General features: G+C 56.7%; 1 protein-coding gene across 1 annotated transcript in view; it reads left to right on the forward strand.

Moving 5' to 3' along the window:
* The window catches only part of ABHD3 (abhydrolase domain containing 3, phospholipase), a 37,679-nt gene that overhangs the window by 3,018 nt on the left and 12,954 nt on the right, over positions 1 to 21,707 (forward strand). The window contains exons 3-8 of the mRNA XM_068165502.1: positions 1,212 to 1,394; positions 3,054 to 3,099; positions 6,303 to 6,415; positions 18,725 to 18,898; positions 20,689 to 20,737; positions 20,822 to 20,987. Of these exons, the coding sequence (XP_068021603.1) occupies positions 1,212 to 1,394; positions 3,054 to 3,099; positions 6,303 to 6,415; positions 18,725 to 18,898; positions 20,689 to 20,737; positions 20,822 to 20,987 (731 nt within the window). The remainder of the gene's footprint in view (positions 1 to 1,211; positions 1,395 to 3,053; positions 3,100 to 6,302; positions 6,416 to 18,724; positions 18,899 to 20,688; positions 20,738 to 20,821; positions 20,988 to 21,707) is intronic.

The raw sequence follows: 21,707 nt of genomic DNA on the forward strand, positions 1-21,707 counted from the left end.
GGCACAGGCACACTTAGCCCTCTCAGGGGGTTTTGGAGTAACTGCTCCTGGGGGCTTGTGTTGTGTTCTTTGCTGCCTAAATTCTAAGAGTGGGAAAAAACTTGCATTTAGTGTTTGTCCTTAGCTGATCTTGCTCACACAGAGCTGAGGCTTAGTCTGGCAAGTGAGGCACTTGGCACAGGAGCTAAGGAGAAGTGCTTTTCTGTGCCGGAACCTGGATGCAGCACAAGTTGTTTCAGCTCTCTTTGCATGGTAGAATAGATTCAGCCTTTAGCAGCTTCCCTTAGTAACTAGGAAACATTTCAGTTGTGTGGCCATGTCCACTTTTTTCTAGCCCTTCTTGTGTGCCCTCTGTTTGAGGGTTTGTGAGGGAAGAAACATAGTTTCATGGGGCAGTGCTTCTTTTGCACCATTGGAGAGTGTGCTGGCAGGACACACCAGCACTGCCTCTGCTTCCCAGCACTGGAAACGGGCAAGGCTGAGGTAATGAGTGCAACAAGGCTGATGAGCTTTGAAATCTGCAGTAGGTGCTATCAAGACTTTCAAGGGATAAAGCAAATGCAAGTTAGGCTGACACTGTGGTAGTTCCCACCCCAGCTCTCCCATCACAGTGTCTCTATTGCCAGGAAGAGGGCTGCTGCTGTGTGTTTCTTAAAGGAAAGGATAGAAACCTTCTTGTCATTGTTTAATGCATGCTTAGCTCCCTGGGGTATCATAAATTTGGTTCATTCTTAAGATGCATGGTTTAAGAGTGCATCCCAGTGGTGTTTGTGGAGGTGCAGGGTGAAAGGTGCACAGTGTGTGCCTGCACTAAAGCACAGCCAAGTGCCAGCCGTGGTACGTGCTGCTTCTGGGGGTAAAGAGACAAACACCTGCTAACTGTGTCACACCTTGCCCAGTGTGCCATCAGCAGAGCCTCAGAGGATCCTACAGAAATCAGAAGGCAATGCCAAACCCCCCAGTTGTTGAAAGGTTCCATGACCTCAGCAGCAATTGATGGAAGGGCAGCTTTACATTTGCTGGCAAGAGGCATTGCTCCACGGGCTGAGTGTGCCCGCTCGGGTCAGCTGCAGGCGCAGCTCTCTGGTGGTGAGCACACAACTGCACCTCTTAGTTGGCACTTGGAATTCTGTGTTTTAATGACACCCTGCAAGCACTCCAACCATGTATGTCCCAATCTAATCAGTGTTGTCTCAAAATGTGCCTTTCAGTGAGCTCATTAAAACAGCAGATGGAGGACAGATTTCCCTGGACTGGTTTGATAATAATGGCAGCCTGCATTATCCAGATGCCAGCACCAGACCCACCGTCCTGCTGCTGCCTGGCCTGACAGGAACAAGCAAGGAATCCTACATTCTTCACATGATCCATCAGAGTGAAATGCTGGGATACAGGTGCTGTTGTCTTCTCCTGCCTCTAATAAGATCAGACCTCAGTATGCATATGTATGAGATGTGCCTTCCTGAGGCAAATGAGACCTCGAGACATTAGCTCACGGAAGAAAGTATTATTAGTAATAATAATAATGATAGTAGAGTTATGTAACAGGGCTGCTTTAGTGCCTGCAGATGTGCCCCAGAGATTGCAGTGGAAGCAAGCTAAGCCTGCCTTTGCTGCTGCTCCTGATTAGAAGATCAGCATTCATGTTACCTTTACACTTCCTCGAGCAGTCTGTGTTCAGTTCCAAGCAGACCCATGTGGATGTGTTGCTGGCAGCTGGCCTCGGAAGAGGTCAGCTTCTGAATGCCAAGATTGCTTGATTCAGCAGCCTCAACTTTGTGAGCACAGAAAGGAGAGCTTCCTCTTGCTGCTGGTGGTTAAGGAAGAGGCTTGTCACTGCCTAACTGTCACTGCTTGATTTAGTTCTGTTATGAAGGCTTCTGGCCAGAGTTGGGTGAAATAAGTGGATTAGTGGATGGGTAGATTCCTTTACGTAATCATACTGCTGCTGCTGTGCTTTAGAAGAAGTTGTTAGTGTTCCAGGAGCTGCATTTGGAACATTGCATTTGGTCTGTGCAGATTGGCTTCTGCTACTGACTAGAATCAGTTCTTCAGCTCTGTCTAAATGAGCTTTTATCTCCATGTCTGCCTATCTCTGCTTGGAGGTTTGGAGAGCTGCTTTGCTAAATCAGGAAAGTAAAGAAGCACTTTAACTATTCCAAGGACTCTTAAATGAAGTCACTTTAAAGCTTACCAATGAAAAACACCACGAGGGGAAAACCCTCAAGCCAACAGCTAGCTACTCATGATTCAGTTGTCAGGTGTTCCTGAAAGAAGTAGCTGGTTTTGATCACCTAAGGAAAAAAGGGAGAGTGCTAAAAAGGAGAACTGTAGGTCAGGTTTCACTGGAATGCTCTCATTTTGCTTGTAAACAGCAACATTTGAGAGAAACACAGCAATAGGTAAGTGTTCCTGCCTTGAATGCATCTCAAGTCTGTGTGCATTATTTCATCAAATGCTTACAGGGAGATGGTAGCAGATTAATGGAACAGTCCAGTGTGTAAGAGAGCTTGGGGCCTTAAATCAGGGTGGCACTGCTGGAGAATTCAGAGGCTCCCACCAGCAGAGAGAGAAGAGACACTTCTGCTATGCCTGACCAAACCAGCTCCTCCCCAAGAACCTGCAGCTGAGATGCAGCTGTCGTTGGAATCCTGATTCAGCTCATTTCTTGCTGTTCAGTACTCTGGAGGATGTCTGTGAGGTTCTCTTTCAGAGCACAGCTTTAGGCTCAGCCCTGCCCTGGCAGAGCACATGGCTCTGTCTGACCAGCAGAAAGTGCAGGCAGAACAAGCTGCATGTGCCATCTTCAGGTCAACCTCAGGCTCTCATCCTGCAAGCTGACCTTGGCCAGCACCACCACAGAGCTCTGAGCTCCATGTTGCTATAAAGGTGGTTCCACCCAGGTCAGGCTCTCTAGGACTGTAAGTATTAATGTCCTGAGCTTGTTCCTAGACCTGGCTCGTGTTGCCTTCTGCATTCTTCATTCTTGGTGTGTTGGTCTCCTGCACTGCAGTCAGCAATGTCTCTAATGGAATTTATCATCTCATTTCTAGGTGTGTGGTCTTCAACAACCGGGGGATTGCTGGGGAGGAGCTCTTGGTAAGGATCACTTCTCAGGCAGCCTCTCTCACTTGTAAGCATTATGTATGGAATCATTGCTGGCTGGGGATACAGCTGGGAGAACCCCACAGGATGTGTTGAAAGTGCAGAGAAGAGAATCTACTTGCCTGGCAGATCACTTATGGCCCAATATTCTCCTTCTGTTTTAAAACTCAGAGGCCAGCTGAGGCACAGAGTGTTTGTAAACATTTCATGTGAGGAAACAGTTGAAATTGTTAATCTCTGTAACATGAAAATGCATAGATTCCTTTCATAGAATAGATGAGGTTGGAAGGGACCTTAAGGATCATCCAGTTCCAAGCCCCTGCCATGGGCAGGGCCGCTTCCACCAGCCCAGGTTGCTCAAGGTCTCCCTGGGGCCTTCTCTTCTCCAGGCTGAACAGCCCCAACTCTCTCAGTCTGTCCCCATAGGGAAGGTTCTGCAGCCCTCTGATCACCCTCATGACCTCCTCTGGAGCCTCTCCAGCAGCTCCAGGTCCTTCTTGTGCTGGGGGCCCCAGAGCTGGAGGCAGCGCTGCAGGTGAGGTCTGAGCAGAGCAGAGGGGCAGAATCCCCTCCCTGTGCTGCTGCTCTCCCTGCTTTGGACACAGTTCAGCACACAGCTGGCTCTGGGCTGCCAGCAACCACTGCTGGCTCCTGGGGAGTGTTTAGTCAGCTGACACCCTAAATCCTTCTCCTCAGAGCTGCTCTGGAACCACTCCTTATGCTTTTATTTCCAAAAGCACCTCAGTATCTGCGATGTTGAGGTCCAAGATAAGCTCTTCAGTCCCTGCACTTTTCTCCCACGGCTTTAGCACTCAAATGCAAACAGAAGCAATCAGCACCACTTTCCCAGCTGCCAATAGGAGCTTAAGGCAGACTTTCACCTGGTTAGAAGTTGTGTCATTGCAACTGATCCATGTGATGTGTTGCTGAATCCCTGCAGCAGAGAGCCACATCCACAAGTTCCATATCTTGCTGTGGGGTTTTTTTTTCCCCCCCAGCACTTAGGACACAAAGACAGCTACAAAAAGGCCTTTTTCTGTCTCTGGGACAGACTTGTCACGTTGGCTTAGAAATGATTTGCAGTTCCACCAATGAGAAAGTCTTGAAGCTAACTGTTTTGTGCAGCAAGGGACAAGGCCTGATGAAATATTGCTGAATAAGCTTTGTTTCTGTAGCTACATTTTTGTTGACAGTCCTGCAGCTGGAGTAAATGTGCATAATAGGCAGTATTGTTCTGCAGGTCTTAATCCTCTGGTTTCAAACTTGCAGGAGAGCTCAGGCTCTTTGCCCATAATCAGATAAAGCATCTCACTGCAAATATTGCCACCTTAAGAGTGGTTCCCTGCATACTTTTGGAGATGGATCTACAAGGCAGTCATGTGGCACACAAAGTCCTTATTGATGAAGTCCTGCACCGTTAAGAGAAAAGAGCTCTTGTCTGGATGTATTGTGTGTGTGTGTGTTACCCTAATCAGCTTTACATCTCTAAGCTGTGCAAGATCTTGCTGTGAAGCAAAGCAGCTGAACTGATCACATTCTCTGCAGAGGTGTTTCTGCATCTTAATCTCAAATCCTCAGTGAATGACTTTGAAGCAGAGCTGAGCGCCACGGCAGCAATTAGTCACTCCAGGAGTTCTAGCTCCTCTTTAAAGACTCAGCTATAAAACACAGTTCCTGATTGGTGCTGGAAGTTGCTGTGGATGATGGCTGTGGAATCACCAGATATTGGGTTCACCACAGCTTCACACAGTGAGGAGAGAGACACTCAAGTGTCAGGAGTGAGGTAGGAACTGACTGATCCTTAAGGTCCCTCTCAACCCAAACCCTTCTGTGGTTCTGACTGAATGGAAATGCAGGATGGCTTTAGAGCCTTCTCCTCAGAGGCACTTTGGGTTAGAATACATCAGCCCCTAGACACAAAAAAGAACTTCTTTCTTCCTTGTAAGCTTGACAATTTAATTTAAGTAAAGCACATTCACACCTTTTATAATTAGTAGGGTATGAAACAGCTCAGAGTGAGTCATGTGGATCAGAGCTGCAAGTGCAGCACAGGCAGAACTCAAGAATGGCTTTGGTTCTAATGAGCCAGATTTAGGCTTTCTTTCCTTTTTTGACTTCAGCATTTCAATATTCTTGCTAAATGTCTTTCCATTAATTAGTTTAATGCCATCAACTCTGTTACAAAGTTGGCCAGGAATCTCCAGGCTGGGTAACTGAAAGCAGTTAAAAAAGCCCAACCGACCCAGCCCTCTAAAATACTCTGGTGCCTCAGGCAAGAGGTAAGATCAAGCCACTTATCACTAAGCACTCTTGTGTTTAGTTTCAGTGTTCCTACTGAGTACTGGCAGGCCAGCCACTGCCTGTAGTCAAGGGCTCTGACATGTTAGCAGCAAGTCTCTAGCTAAGAGCTCTCTTTTGTTGTAGATTGGACACCATTAGAAAGGGCTTCCTGTTACTGTACCTAAAAGGACTTCTCCCCCTTGCCCTGCTCCCGGGGTCCCACAGATTGTCTCCTGTAGCAGCTGTCTGCAGGGAGGCTCCAAGCTGTGCTGATCCTTCAGAAGGGAAGGGCTTACCCAAATCCCAGTGGCACCAGCAGAAGTCGTTCCAAGTCTCATTTCAAGACACAAAGAGATGCTGCTGGTGGACAGAGGAGGGCTGATAAATGAGTTGCACTGCTGTAGTTAATGCAGTGTGTCAGTAGATGAGCTGCATGGCACTGGGGAGGTGTTCTGCTTTCACTGGGGGGACAACCCAAATGTTGGCTACTTTTCAAGTGCCAGCTGACAGAACCTGAACTGTCTTGTTTCCTTCTGCACTGGAGTGTGGGTGAAGATGGTTGCAGTGTCAGGATACCTTTCCTTTCTGTGACTGGCAGCCTTGCTGGTGCTCCCATTTCCTCAGGACACTTTCAAGTCCCAGTGCCCATCTAGCTCTGTGTGGTCCAGCTCCCCATTCCACCTGATGGCCTGGAGCTGACAGATGCTGAGGATACTTGTCACCTGTTTTGCCTTGCAATGACAAGAAGGGTAGCTGCTTCCCTGGCCTCCTGGCAGGCTCTGGGTGTGTGTCTGCCATGCAGTGCAGCTCCATGCTCGATGCTATATTTATCTGGTTACATAAAGCATGGCTGTGCTTCGGCCTTGCAGGAGAATGCAGCAGCTGATGATGGCATTTTTCCCTCTGACTCCTTACAGACACCAAGGACTTACTGTGCAGCTAACACAGAGGATTTGGAGGCTGTTATCCATCATGTACACAGCTTGCACCCCTCAGCTCCGTTCATGGCAGCCGGTGTCTCCATGGGAGGGTAAGGTCTTATGTAACACAGGTCTCAGCTTGGCTGGGATGGTAAAAAGGCACTGATGGAGCCTGACTGCAGCTTAGTACTGCAGTCATGGTCAGAGAGTGGTTTGGGATGGAAGGGACCTTAAAGATCCAGTGCCAATCCCCTGCCATGGGCAGAGACACCTCCCACCAGCACAGCTTGCTCAAGGCCTCATCCAGCCTGGCCTTGAACACCTGCAGGGAGGAGGCAGCCACAGCCTCCCTGGGCAGCCTGTGCCAGTGTCTCACCACCCTCACTGCAAAGAATTTCTTCCTCATCCCCACTCTCAATCTCCCCTCTCTCAGCTCAAAGCCATTGTCCCTCACCCTGTCACTCCCAGCCCTTGTCACAAGTCCCTCCCCAGCTCTCCTGCAGCCCCTTCAGGTACTGGCAGGCTGCTCTGAGGTCTCCCCAGAGCCTTCTCTTCTCCAGGCTCAACAGCCCCAACTCTTCCAACCTGTCCCCACAGGGGAGGTTTTGCAGCCTTCTGATCACCCTCATAGCCTCCTCTGGAGCCTCTCCAGCAGCTCCAGGTCCTTCTTGTGCTGGGGGCCCCAGAGCTGGAGGCAGTGCTGCAGGTGGGGGCTGAGCAGAGCAGAGCAGAGGGGCAGAATCCCCTCCTTGTGCTGCTGCTCTCCCTGCTCTGGCTGCAGCTCAGCACTCAGCTGGCTCTGGGCTGCCAGGGACCAGTGCTGGCTCCTGGGGAGTTTTTAATCAGCTGACACCCCCAAGGCCTTCTCCTGCAGGCTGCTCTCCAGCCCCTCCTCACCCAGCCTATACTTGTACACACTTCACACTCCAGCAGGCAGTGCAATACTTACAGTACTTACTGAACTGCAACTAACTTGGGGGTTTTAGACAAAGGCTTTTAGAAACTCAACATCTTGGAAGCTTTTAGCTCTGTGTCAGGGAAGGTTGCAGTTGGCCAACATTTCAAAGTTGGGTGGTGGAGAAGGGCAGGAAACACTGACAGGCAGATTGATAGCCAAACAAGTGGGCAGCACAGTCTTAGGAAACTATGGAGGCTGTCTTTGGAGCAGAGGGAGCAAAAATAGGAGCCAGAGCTATCATACCAAGTTTCTTAGCAACCTCTGCAAGTGACAGATGTCAGTGTTTGGGTTCTGCATCAGGGGGGTAGGTGAAGCTGGAAGGGATGTGTGTGTGCTTTGTCTGGCTCAGGAGCAGGTAGTGCTGTTGCTGCAAGCAGTTTGGGTTGTGAAGCAGGTGGAACTCAGACTTGCTGTAGCCTGGCTGCTCTCCAGAAAGCACAGCTAGAGCACACAATGGAGGCACAGTTGCTTAGAAAAATCTCTGCTAGAAGCTAGGAGCAAGGTTCAGACAACCTCTTTGAGGGGAGTCAGAGGAGAGGAGAACTTCCATTAGGAACACTGCAGACACTGAGGCTTCCCTTCTGTCTGAGCAGTGTCTGGAGGGTGGGCAGCTGTAGCCCTGTGTATTGACATTCCTCTGCTCATGACTTGTAGGAGCTTTGGGATAGACACAGATCTGTTCAAGCAATGCTGTTAGTGCTGATCAAATCAAGAAGTCACTTGGAAGCCTTTAAATCAGGTCAGTCTTTTTCCATTCATGCTGCTGGGATTTTGCCTCTCTTCAGCATGAAGACATTGAAGTCTCTCCAGCATGCCAGTGCCTGCCTTGCTGGGAAGCCCACAGTTGGGCACAATACTCCAGATACAGCCTCCCAAGTGCCAAATGCAGGGCAGCAGTCTCTGCCCCAGACCTGCTTGTTCTGCCCTTGCAGCAGAGCACAGAATGCCAATGGTTGTCCTCTCTGCTGCAGGTTGCATTGCTGAGCAGGCTCAGGCTGCCCAGGGCTTTGCCAGCAGAGCACTCCCAGGGCAGGGACTTGCTCCCAGGCTTCCCTTCCACCTTCAGGATATTGCCTTCCTGAACTCCCTCAGCAGTTTTTGTTCCTCACTTTGGTCTTCAGCCACTCTTGCTCAGCCTCCTGCTCTGCAGAATGTGTCACACTGGTGCTGGATGCTCAGCTAAGGGCAGACAGCTCTCCCAGACCCTTCCCAGACCTTTTGCCCATTAGGCAAACATGGGATGCTGCCCAGCAGATCCCTGACCAAATTAAAGCCATCTCTGCAGCATTGTAATCCCACTGCTTACCTTCCCCATGCACTTCTGATCTTCACAGTTCACCATCAAAACAATCCCAGCAGCCAAGGCTGTTCTGCACCCTCCTGTTCCTGGCAGCTTTTTCCTTCCATGGAAAAGGTCCCCAGAACATTTCCCCTGTGGGGTCATTGCTCAAGCATCACAAGCTTGTCCTCAGTACTCTTCAGAAATCTCTGCTTGTGCCTTGCAGTGTTGTTGCAGTTGATGTTGGCATTGTTGCAGTTCACTGTGCCCAGTGATTGTGAAACTTCTTCCAACTCTCAAAGACTTGGATTCTCTAATTACTCCTCCTGGTCAGGAGGTCTGTAGCAGGCACTTCCATGCTACCCTCTTTGCTAGCCCCCTCTTTGATTTCATATAAGCATAGAATTACTTCAGTTGGAAGAGACCTTTAGGCTCATTCAGTCCAGCTCTACCAAGGCTGGGGCTAAGCCATGGCCCTCAGCACCACAGCTCTGCCTCCTTCGAAACAGCTCCAGGGGTGGGGATTCAGCCACCTCCCTGGGCAGCCTCTGCCAGGCTTGGAGAACCTTTTCAAGGAAGAATTTTCTTCTGATATCCAACCTAAACCTCCCCTGGTGCAACCTGAGGCCATTTCCCCTTCTCTTATCACTTGTTCCTAGGGAGCAGAGCCCAACCCCCAGCTCACTGCAGCCTCCTCTCAGGGAGCTGCAGAGAGCAATGAGGTCTCCCTCAGCCTCCTCTTCTCCACACTCAACATCCCCAGCTCCCTCAGCTGCTCCTCCCCAGCCCTCTTCTCCAGACCCTTCCCCAGCTTGGTTGCCCTTCTCTGGACCTGCTCCAGCCTCTCAATGTCCTTCTGGGAGTGAGAGCCCAAAGCTGACCCCAGCACTCAAGCTGTGGCCTCCCCAGTGCTGAGCACAGGAGGACAATCCCTGCCCTGCTCCTGCTGCCCACACCATTGCTGCTCCAGGCCAGGCTGCTGGTGGCCTTCTTGCCCACCTGGGCACCCCCTGGCTCCTCTTCAGCCACTGTCAACCAGCACTCCCAGATCTGTCTCTGCAGGCAGCTTTCCAGCCACTCTGCCCTAAGCCTGCAGCATTCCTGGGGTTGTTGTGATCTGTTAGCTCTGAGCTCTGAAAACTTGCAGCAGGAAAAGGTTCTGTGCATTTAGATGGCTTCTTCCTCTAAGGGGCAAACCCTCCTCTTGAGGGTTAGATGCTCCTCTTTGCATTTAAGGCTCTCATGAAGAGTCTTTCTGCAGCCATCATGTCTGTCTGTGAGTCTCTCATGTCTGTGATGCAGTGCAGTCTTCTGTGACCACCCCCAGCCTGCTTCCTCCTCCTGGTTTCTCCCATGCTGTGTTGGAGCATGAACTGGCACAGGAGCTGTGCTGCTTTCTCAGGGAAGTGTGAGAGCCTCCCCCATGGTGCTGTCACTGGAATGCTTCATCAGGGCCTGTCAGGCCTTTGCTCCTCTTCAGATCTTGCTCTCCATCCCTTGCTGAACCTAGTTAAAAGCTCTTCTTGACAGGGTTAGCAAGCCTGCTGGCCCTTACCTCACTTGGCAGGCTCTCTCTGCCCAGCATGCAAGACATCAACCAACCTGGTGTGCTGCACAAAGCCTTTCCTTGGGGATGGTGAGAGCCACAGCTGCTCCTGCAGGAGAGGTTTGTTTCAATGATGCCCTCCATGCTTGGAGCACAGTAGTTCTTCATGGGTAGCTTCACATGTGGTGCATCAGTACAGCACCTAGGGTGTAGCAGGGGAAGCTGCAGAGCTGCAGGGCTGAAGCTGCAGTAGAACCCTCAGTCCTCAGCATTATTTCTGTCCTTGGATTAACCTAATTCTGCTATGCTAAATAGTGCTGGAGTGTGCCAGGTTGGCACAGGGGATCTGTGTTGTGTTCCTGGCTTTTACTTCTCCTCCACCACTGGGTGATTTTAGGCAGGATGTTCCCCCTTCTTCCTGCAGTCTGCCTATGCAACCCTGCTCCACAGGAGACAGCAGATGCTTCATTGTACAGAAAGCTGGAAGAGCCTCTGACCAGCCCCATGGGGACTCTTTCTGTGCTGCAGAATTAATTGGAGCACTTGCCAGTTGAAAATGAAGCAGGAGCAGAGATCTCACCAGGGGTGCATTGTGAAAATCATCCACTTGTCTGAATCTTGCAGCAGCTTTTATCACCTGTCCCTTGTCAGGGCTGTCTGAGTCACTGTGAACCTGCACAGCACACATCTGCCACTGCAGAATGCAAGGCAGCATCCACTTCACAGAGGTGTGAATGCAACTGAAAGCCCAGATGTTGTGCTGCTGTTATCATAGTATCATAGTATCAGTCAGGGTTGGAAGGGACCACAAGGATCATCCAGTTCCAACCCCTCTGCCATGGGCAGGGACACCCCACACTAGATCAGCCTGCCCAGAGCCTCATCCAGCCTGGCCTTAAACACCTCCAGGGACAGGGCCCCAACCACCTCCCTGGACAACCCATTCCAGGGCTTCACCACTCTCATGGGGAAGAACTTCCTCCTCCCCTCCAGCCTGAATCTCCTCACCTCCAGCTTTATTCCATTCCCCCTAGTCCTAGCACTGCCTGAGATCCTGAGCAGTCCCTCCCCAGCCTTCCTGGAGCCCCCTTCAGATCCTGGAAGGCCACAATGAGGTCACCTGGGAGCCTTCTCTTCTGCAGCCTGAACAGCCCCAACTCCTTCAGTCTGTCCTCATAGGAGAGGTGCTCCAGCCCTCTGCTCATCCTCCTGGCCCTGCTCTGGACACCTTCCAGCACCTCCAGATCCCTCTTGTCATAGGGGCTCCAGAACTGGAGGCAGGACTCCAGGTGGGGTCTCCCCAGTGCTGAGCAGAGGGGGAGAATCACCTCCCTTGCCCTGCTGGCCACACTTCTCCTGCTGCAGCCCAGGATCTGATTGGCTTTCTGGGCTGCAAGTGCACACTGAGAGCTCCTGGTGAGCTTCTCCTCCCCCAGCACCCCCAAGGCTCTCTCCTCAGGGCTGCTTTCCAGCCAGTCACTGGCCACTGTTCTTTGGAAAGGGGCTTGGTTTTCCAGCAGACAGATTCCTGGGTCACTGTGGCACATTCATGCTGTGAACTGTGCCAGACAAGCTCCTGCTTCTCCTCCTGCAGCTTGCTCACTGCTTCCTGGGTTCTTGCAGGGCAGAGGTGGTGACTCAGTGCCTGCTGTTCTGTGGGTGACAGGGAGCATGTGGCACCTGGCTCCTAGATGGGCCACAGGTGACTTTCTTTGTGGGGTTTAGTTGTGTGAACTGGTGGCAGGAACCCACCCCCAGGTGCTGTTTGCCGTTCTTTGGCTGCTGCTTGCTACCAACTGGCAAATCTTTGGTGACACCACAAAGTGGATTCCCTTTGGTGCTGCTGTCCTGTGGTCTAATAGGTAGTGCAGTGGGGGGAAAGGCTCTGTGATAGCAGCCTGGCTCATGGTGTCTTTGCTACAGGTTGCTGTCCCCTGAAGCATGGTAGAAGAAGCCAAGGCACAGAGTTTTGTTGGTCCAGGGAGCTATGTGAAGTTGTACAACTTGGAGTGCTTTGAGTTAAAAGTTTGGTATGAAGCTGCTGGTTGTAAGCTTCAGGGTCTCAGGCAGTGAAGTAAGACCTGCAGCTTTTCTGTTAGTGATGCTGGGGTTACTCTCTTCACAGTCTCACAGTATCACAGTCTCACCAAGGTTGGAAGAGACCTCAAAGATCATCAAGTCCAACCTGGCACCACAGACCTCATGACTAAACCATGGCTCCAAGTGCCACATCCAATCCCCTCTTGAACACCTCCAGGGATGGGGACTCCACCACCTCCCTGGGCAGCACATCCCAATGGCTAACAACTCTCTCGGTGAAGAACTTTCTCCTCACCTCCAGCCTAAACCTCCCCTGGCACAGCTTGAGACTGTGTCCTCTTGTTCTGGTGCTGCTTGCCTGGGAGAAGAGACCAACCTCTTCCTGGCTACAACCACCTTTCAGGTAGTTGTAGAGGGCAATGAAGTCACCCCTGAGCCTCCTCTTCTCCAGGCTAAGCAACCCCAGCTCCCTCAGCCTCTCCTCACAGGGCTGTGCTCCAGACCCCTCCCCAGCTTTCTTGCCCTTCTCTGGACACCTTCAAGTCTCTCAATGTCCTTCTTAAACTGAGGAGCCCAGAACTGGCCACAGGACTCAAGGTGTGGCCTCAGCAGTGCTGAGCACAGGGCACAAGGACTTCCCTGCTCCTGCTGGCCACACTCTTCCTGATGCAGGCCAGGATGCCATTGGCCTTCTTGGCCCCCGGGCACACTGCTGGCTCCTGTTCAGGCAGCTGTCAATCAGCACCCCCAGGTCCCTCTCCGTTTGGCAGCTCTCAGCCACTCTGACCCCAGCCTGTAGCTCTGCCTGGGGTTGCTGTGGCCCAAGTGCAGCCCCTGGCACTTGAAAAGCAGGTTCAGGCCTGGGGAGGCCCTTTCCCCACGGTGTGACTATGGCCCAGGGTCCCTCTCAGCATCCTGCGCTCGCCCAGCGGCTGTGGGGAGCTGGGGACCGGGCGGCCGCTTCCTCCTCCTCCTCGTCTGCTGTGCCCTTTCCCGCTGCCACCGGCTGGACTTGAGCCAGGGCCGCCGCTGCTTCTGCCGCCGCCTGAGCTCCGACCCAGCCCAGCGGCGCCTGCGGCCGCATCCTTCCCAGGGCGGGGAGGCTGCGGCGGCACCGGCAGCAGGGCGGGCAGCGGCAGCAGTGCGGGCAGCGGCAGCAGGGCGGGCAGCGGCAGCAGGGCGGGCAGCGGCAGCAGTGCGGGCAGCGGCAGCGGGGCGGGCACCGGCAGCAGGGCGGGCAGCGGCAGCAGGGCGGGCAGCAGTGCGGGCAGCGGCAGCAGTGCAGGCACCGGCAGCAGTGCAGGCACCGGCAGCAGGGCGGGCACCGGCAGCAGGGCGGGCAGCGGCAGCAGGGCGGGCAGCGGCAGCAGGGCGGGCACAGGCAGCAGGGCGGGCAGCGGCAGCAGGGCGGGGCAGCAGTGCGGGCAGCGGCAGCAGTGCAGGCACCGGCAGCAGGGCGGGCAGCGGCAGCAGGGCGGGCAGCGGCAGCAGTGCGGGCAGCGGCAGCAGTGCGGGCACCGGCAGCAGTGCAGGCACCGGCAGCAGGGCGGGCACCGGCAGCAGGGCGGGCAGCGGCAGCAGGGCGGGCACCGGCAGCAGGGCGGGCAGCGGCAGCAGTGCGGGCAGCGGCAGCAGGGCGGGCACAGGCAGCAGAGCGGGCACAGGCAGCAGGGCGGGCAGCGGCAGCAGGGCGGGCAGCGGCAGCGGGGCGGGCAGGGCAGCAGTGCGGGCAGCGGCAGCAGGGCGGGCAGCGGCAGCAGGGCGGGCAGCGGCAGCGGGGCGGGCACAGGCAGCAGTGCGGGCAGCGGCAGCAGGGCGGGCACAGGCAGCAGGGCGGGCACAGGCAGCAGTGCGGGCACCGGCAGCAGGGCGGGCAGCAGGGCGGGGCAGCGGCAGCAGTGCGGGCAGCGGCAGCAGGGCGGGCACCGGCAGCAGGGCGGACAGCGGCAGCAGTGCGGGCACCGGCAGCAGTGCAGGCACCGGCAGCAGGGCGGGCAGCTGCAGCAGTGCGGGCACCGGCAGCAGTGCAGGCAGCGGCAGCAGGGCGGACAGCGGCAGCAGTGCGGGCACCGGCAGCAGTGCGGGCACCGGCAGCAGAGCGGGCAGCGGCAGCAGGGCGGGCACCGGCAGCAGAGCGGGCACCGGCAGCAGGGCGGGCACAGGCAGCAGGGCGGGCAGCGGCAGCGGGGCGGGCACCGGCAGCAGGGCGGGCACAGGCAGCAGTGCGGGCAGCGGCAGCAGTGCGGGCACCGGCAGCAGTGCGGGCAGCGGCAGCAGGGCGGGCACCGGCAGCAGGGCGGGCAGCGGCAGCAGGGCGGGCAGCGGCAGCGGGGCGGGCAGCGGGGCGGGCACCGGCAGCAGGGCGGGCACCGGCAGCAGTGCGGGCACCGGCAGCAGGGCGGGCACAGGCAGCAGGGCGGGCAGCGGCAGCAGTGCGGGCACCGGCAGCAGGGCGGGCAGCGGCAGCAGGGCGGGCAGCGGCAGCAGGGCGGGCACAGGCAGCAGGGCGGGCAGCGGCAGCAGGGCGGGCAGCGGCAGCGGGGGCGGGCAGCGGGGCGGGCACCGGCAGCAGGGCGGGCACCGGCAGCAGTGCGGGCACCGGCAGCAGGGCGGGCACAGGCAGCAGTGCGGGCACCGGCAGCAGTGCGGGCACCGGCAGCAGGGCGGGCAGCGGCAGCAGTGCGGGCAGCGGCAGCAGTGCAGGCACCGGCAGCAGGGCGGGCACCGGCAGCAGGGCGGGCAGCGGCAGCAGGGCGGGCACCGGCAGCAGGGCGGGCAGCGGCAGCAGTGCGGGCAGCGGCAGCAGGGCGGGCACAGGCAGCAGAGCGGGCACAGGCAGCAGGGCGGGCAGCGGCAGCAGGGCGGGCAGCGGCAGCGGGGCGGGCAGGGCAGCAGTGCGGGCAGCGGCAGCAGGGCGGGCAGCGGCAGCAGGGCGGGCAGCGGCAGCGGGGCGGGCACAGGCAGCAGTGCGGGCAGCGGCAGCAGGGCGGGCACAGGCAGCAGGGCGGGCACAGGCAGCAGTGCGGGCACCGGCAGCAGGGCGGGCAGCAGGGCGGGCAGCGGCAGCAGTGCGGGCACCGGCAGCAGGGCGGGCACCGGCAGCAGGGCGGACAGCGGCAGCAGTGCGGGCACCGGCAGCAGTGCAGGCACCGGCAGCAGGGCGGGCAGCTGCAGCAGTGCGGGCACCGGCAGCAGTGCAGGCAGCGGCAGCAGGGCGGACAGCGGCAGCAGTGCGGGCACCGGCAGCAGTGCGGGCACCGGCAGCAGTGCGGGCAGCGGCAGCAGGGCGGGCACCGGCAGCAGAGCGGGCACCGGCAGCAGGGCGGGCACAGGCAGCAGGGCGGGCAGCGGCAGCGGGGCGGGCACCGGCAGCAGGGCGGGCACAGGCAGCAGTGCGGGCAGCGGCAGCAGTGCGGGCACCGGCAGCAGTGCGGGCAGCGGCAGCAGGGCGGGCACCGGCAGCAGGGCGGGCAGCGGCAGCAGGGCGGGCAGCGGCAGCGGGGCGGGCAGCGGGGCGGGCACCGGCAGCAGGGCGGGCACCGGCAGCAGTGCGGGCACCGGCAGCAGGGCGGGCACAGGCAGCAGTGCGGGCACCGGCAGCAGTGCGGGCACCGGCAGCAGGGCGGGCACCGGCAGCAGGGCGGGCAGCGGCAGCAGTGCGGGCACCGGCAGCAGTGCAGGCACCGGCAGCAGGGCGGGCACCGGCAGCAGGGCGGGCAGCGGCAGCAGGGCGGGCACCGGCAGCAGGGCGGGCAGCGGCAGCAGTGCGGGCAGCGGCAGCAGGGCGGGCACAGGCAGCAGAGCGGGCACAGGCAGCAGGGCGGGCAGCGGCAGCAGGGCGGGCAGCGGCAGCGGGGCGGGCAGGGCAGCAGTGCGGGCAGCGGCAGCAGGGCGGGCAGCGGCAGCAGGGCGGGCAGCGGCAGCGGGGCGGGCACAGGCAGCAGTGCGGGCAGCGGCAGCAGGGCGGGCACAGGCAGCAGGGCGGGCACAGGCAGCAGTGCGGGCACCGGCAGCAGGGCGGGCAGCAGGGCGGGCAGCGGCAGCAGTGCGGGCACCGGCAGCAGGGCGGGCACCGGCAGCAGGGCGGACAGCGGCAGCAGTGCGGGCACCGGCAGCAGTGCAGGCACCGGCAGCAGGGCGGGCAGCGGCAGCAGTGCGGGCACCGGCAGCAGTGCGGGCACCGGCAGCAGGGCGGGCAGCGGCAGCAGGGCGGGCACCGGCAGCAGAGCGGGCACCGGCAGCAGGGCGGGCACAGGCAGCAGGGCGGGCAGCGGCAGCGGGGCGGGCACCGGCAGCAGGGCGGGCACAGGCAGCAGTGCGGGCAGCGGCAGCAGTGCGGGCACCGGCAGCAGTGCGGGCAGCGGCAGCAGGGCGGGCACCGGCAGCAGTGCGGGCAGCGGCAGCAGGGCGGGCAGCGGCAGCGGGGCGGGCAGCGGGGCGGGCACCGGCAGCAGGGCGGGCACCGGCAGCAGTGCGGGCACCGGCAGCAGGGCGGGCACAGGCAGCAGGGCGGGCAGCGGCAGCAGGGCGGGCACAGGCAGCAGGGCGGGCAGCGGCAGCAGGGCGGGCAGCGGCAGCAGGGCGGGCACAGGTAGCAGGGCGGGCAGCGGCAGCAGTGCGGGCAGCGGCAGCAGGGCGGGCACCGGCAGCAGGGCGGGCACCGGCAGCAGTGCGAGCACCGGCAGCAGTGCGGGCAGCGGCAGCAGGGCGGGCACCGGCAGCAGGGCGGGCACCGGCAGCAGTGCGAGCACCGGCAGCAGTGCGGGCAGCGGCAGCAATGCGAGCACCGGCAGCAGTGCGAGCACCCGCCAGGAGCCGCCGCTCGCCTCGCGGGGCTGTAACCCCGCTCACCCAACGTGGCGACTACTTCCCTCTGCCTGCTGCTTTCCTTTCTCCTCGCTGCAAGAGTCAGGTGCTGATGAGCTCTCCCCTTTGGCAGTGCAACTACACTCTGGCAGTAGGCTGCACGCTGCAGTTGGTCAGAAAGGCAGGGCTGAAGCCACCTCATGGCTCAGAGTTTTGTTCCACTGGTTCTACCCATTTCCCCTACCTTGTGCTGCAGAACAGTTGTGTGACGTGGGGCACTCCCCAGAGAGGCTGATGGGGAGGCAGGTGTGCCAGGGGCAGCTTGTGTTTGTCAGACTGAGCAGCTCAGGGAGACTAACAGCTTGTAAGATGGCAAAACTCAGTGGCAGCTTGGGCACACCTGCTCCATGAGTCAGAGACAGTTATCTGACCTTTCCTCCCTTCAGTGATGCAGACAAGACTGGTCCAGCTCTGCTTACCTCTTAATGCACATCCTCCCCACGTCCTCTGTGGTGCACTCAGCTCCTCTCTGACTGCAGGGAGGAAGCAGACTCCAAGAGCCATGGGTTGGTTCCATCAGCTGCCTCTTAGAAGCATTTGGTACAGCTGGAGGGCTGAGACAAGCAGCTGTGGAGAAGGAAAGGATGGCTGAGTGTTGTGTTTGCTTTACCTGGGAGAAAACACTTTGATGGTTTCTGTGTCTCAGTTTAAGGAGTGAGACAGAGCTCTTTAACCTTCTGGAAGGAGTGAGACAGAGCTCTTTAACCCTTCTGACAGGAGTGGCACAGAGCTCTTTCACCCTTCTGGAAGGAGTGAGAGCTCTTTCACCCTTCTGGAAGGAATGAGACAGAGCTCTTTAATCTTCTGGAAGGAGTGGGACAGAGCTCTTTCACTCTTCTGGAAGGAGTGAGACAGAGCTCTTTCACTCTTCTGGAAGGAGTGGGACAGAGCTCTTTAATCTTCTGGAAGGAGTGGGACAGAGCTCTTTCACTCTTCTGGAAGGAGTGAGACAGAGCTCTTTAATCTTCTGGAAGGAGTGGGACAGAGCTCTTTCACTCTTCTGGAAGGAGTGAGACAGAGCTCTTTCACTCTTCTGGAAGGAGTGGGACAGAGCTCTTTAATCTTCTGGAAGGAGTGGGACAGAGCTCTTTCACTCTTCTGGAAGGAGTGAGACAGAGCTCTTTAATCTTCTGGAAGGAGTGGGACAGAGCTCTTTCACTCTTCTGGAAGGAGTGAGACAGAGCTCTTTCACTCTTCTGGAAGGAGTGGGACAGAGCTCCTTCACCCTTCTGATAGGAGTGAAAGAAAACACTCAGGAGTGGGTAGGATTGGGAAGTGTAAATGGAAATGCAATTCAAAGCTACCTATTGCAGTGCAAACAAATAAAATACACAAATGCATACCAAGAAAAGCCTCCTCCCCAGCCATGCCTTAACACCCAGACCTAAGTGCTCTTTTCTCCCCCTCCCCCAATTCCTCCTTACATTAGGCCCAACCAGGCCAGGATTGCATAGGCAAAATGAGCCAAAGCACTCGAGGCTGCAGGTAGGCTCCAAATCCTCTCCCACACCAGAGAGAGAGCTCACAGGCTCCCAGGAGCAGGGAGAAGAGAGAGCTAGCCATGCAGCCAGCTTGTAAAGAGACAGCACAACTGTGGGGCAGGATAACCATTCTACACTTCCCTGGGTCCATCCTTGGACCTCTCTGGTCCTCTTGGAAGACTTCTCTGTGGCTCCTGAAGGCAATCCAGCCTCAAACCCTAACATTCTGGTTTTCATTTCTGTTTGTAGCATGCTCCTTTTAAATTACCTGGGCAAAACTGGCAGAGACACTCCCTTGATGGCAGCTGCAATCTTCTCTGCAGGCTGGAATGTGTTTGAATCTGTAGAATCTCTGGAGAAGCCTCTGAACTGGCTTCTCTTCAACTATTACTTGACTACTTGTCTACAATCCTCCATCAGCAGGTGAGTTGCCTTCTGCACTATTTAGAGTCACAGAGCTGTCAGGGCTGGAAGGGACCTCAAGGCTCAGCCAGTTCCAACCCCCTGCCTTGGGCAGGGACACCTCACACTACAACAGGTTGCTCACAGCCACCTCCAGCCTGGCCTTCAAAACCTCCAGGGATGAGGCTTCCACCACCTCCCTGGGCAGCCTGTGCCAGGCTCTCACCACCCTCATGAGGAACAACTTCCTGATGTCCAATCTCAGTCTCCCCACTTCTACTTTTGCTCCCTTTGCTCCATTTAGCAAGGTGGCAGGATGTCAGGATGAGCATGGTGTTGGCATGATGAATGCTGTCACAGCTCTTCACCTGGCTGTTCTTTGTGCTTTGCTCCCTGAGTTTTGAGAAGGACCTTTGGCAGAAGGAGTTGTCATCAATGTGCCTAAACCTGGGTGCTCCTCACAGGCCTCGGCATGAAACCATTGTGCTGCTGTCCTCATGGATGCTTTCATTTTTGAGACATGATATTGACTTTGGGTATATGCAAGTGTAACTTTTAAATAGAATAGAATAGAATAAACCAGGTTGGAAGAGACCTTCAAGATCATCGAGTCCAACCTAGCATCCAGCACCACCTAAACAACTAACCCATGGCACCAAGCACCCCATCAAGTCTCCTCCTGAACACCTCCAGTGATGGTGACTCCACCACCTCCCCAGGCAGCCCATTCCAATGGCCAATCACTCTCTCTGTGTAGAACTTCCTCCTGACCTCCAGCCTGAACCTCTGCTGGCACAGCTTGAGACTGTGTCCTCTTGTTCTGGTGCTGCTTGCCTGGGAGAAGAGACCAACCCCCACCTGGCTACAACCTCCCTTCAGGGAGTTGTAGACAGCAATAAGGTCCCCCGTGAGTCTCCTCTTCTCCAGGCTAAGCAACCCCAGCTCCCTCAGCCTCTCCTCACAGGGCTGTGCTCCAAGCTCCTCACCAACTCTTTTGCCCTTCTCTGGACACCTTCCAGCAAGTCAACCTCCTTCCTAACCTGAGGGGCCCAGAACTGGACACAGGACTCAAGGTGTGGCCTAACCAGTGCAGTGTACAGGGGCAGAATGACCTCCCTGCTCCTGCTGGCCACACTCTTCCTGATGCAGGCCAGGATACCATTGGCCCTCTTGGCTGCCTGGGCACACTGCAGGCTCATGTTCAGCCTACCATCAACCAGCACCCCCAGGTCCCTCTCTGCCTGGCTGCTCTCAGCCACTCTGCCCCCAGCCTGTAGCACTGCATGGGGTTGTTGTGGCCAATGTGCAGAACCTGGCACTTGGATGTGTTCAATCTCCTGCCCTTGGCCTCTGCCCATCTGTCCAGCCTGTCCAGCTCCCTCTGCAGAGCCTCTCTGCCCTCCAGCAGATCAACTTCTGTCCCCAGCTTGGTGTCATCTGCAAATTTACTGCTGATGGACTCAATGCCCTCATCCAGATCATCAATGAAGATATTAAAGAGGATGGGGCCGCAAGGAAAGGACTGCTTCAGCCTTTGCTTTACAAAATCAGCCTGCATTTTGTGTGCCCAAACACTGAGTTCTCTTCTCAGGGGCACCTCTCGTGGCTCGTGCATATTCGGCTGCTGCTGGCCTCTGTGTGTGACTGAGCAATTCTTCTGCTCTTGGGGTCCAGACAGGTTTTTAATATGACAGAAAATGAAAGCCAGGCATGTTCTTGTTAGGGAATGGTTTGCCTGTGAGGCAGAGTTCTTCTCCATCTGCTTATGTAGCAGCACCCAAGGCCTCCAAGTTTTCTCTCTTGCTTTTTAGGCATCGCCAAATGCTGGAGCAGTTATTTGACATGGACCTGGTGATGAAGGTATGTGACAGTGCTGCTTCTGCTCTGGCTGGCTGCTGCTTCCCAGGTGCTGACATAGTTCCCTGTCTGCCTTCTGTCCTTCAGGCTAGAACTGTAAGGGAATTTGACAAGCAATTCACCTCAGTCATGTTTGGCTACCCTACAATTGATGATTACTACGAAGACGCCAGCCCGTGCCGCAAGCTCAAGTCCGTAGGGATCCCGGTGCTGTGCCTGAACTCTGTGGATGATGTCTTCTCACCAGGCCATGGTAAGTTTAGCCACTTAAGAATACATCTATCTGTCTGTGCAATCATTAAGACAAATGCAATGGCTCTCAGTTCCTTCCCAAGCTTAGGGGTGGAGGTGTCTTTAGGTGTTGCTTGTGCATAGAATCAGACCCTCTGGGGATGGATCAGTCTTGCAGTTTACTGACAGAGTAAGAGACAAACCAGCTGCTGACAGAGACCAGAATGCAGAAGCAGCTGGAGTGGCCAATCAGTATCACAGCATCACAGTATAACTAAGGTTGGAAAGGACCTCAAGGATCATCGAGTCCAACCTGGCACCACAGACCTCATGACTAGACCATGGCACCAAGTGCCACATCCAATCCCCTCTTGAACACCTCCAGGGATGGGGACTCCACCACCTCCCTGGGCAGCACATCCCAATGGCCAACAACTCTCTCAGGGAAGAACTTCCTCCTCACCTCGAGTCTAAACCTCCCCTGGCACAGCTTGAGACTGCGTCCTCTTGTTCTGGTGCTGGGTGCCTGGGAGAAGAGACCAACCCCTTCCTGGCTACAACTTTCCTTCAGGGAGTTGGAGAGGGCAAGAAGGTCTCCCCTGAGCCTCCTCTTCTCCAGGCTAAGCAACCCCAGCTCCCTCAGCCTCTCCTCACAGGGCTGTGCTCAAGGCCCCTCCCCAGCCTTGTTGCCCTTCTCTGGACACCTTCAAGTGTTTCGATGTCCTTCTTAAACCGAGGGGCC

Source organism: Melanerpes formicivorus, unplaced genomic scaffold, assembly GCF_026170545.1.
Source record: "Melanerpes formicivorus ecotype bairdi unplaced genomic scaffold, bMelFor1.0.p_v2 SCAF_89, whole genome shotgun sequence".
NCBI lineage: Eukaryota > Metazoa > Chordata > Aves > Piciformes > Picidae > Melanerpes > Melanerpes formicivorus.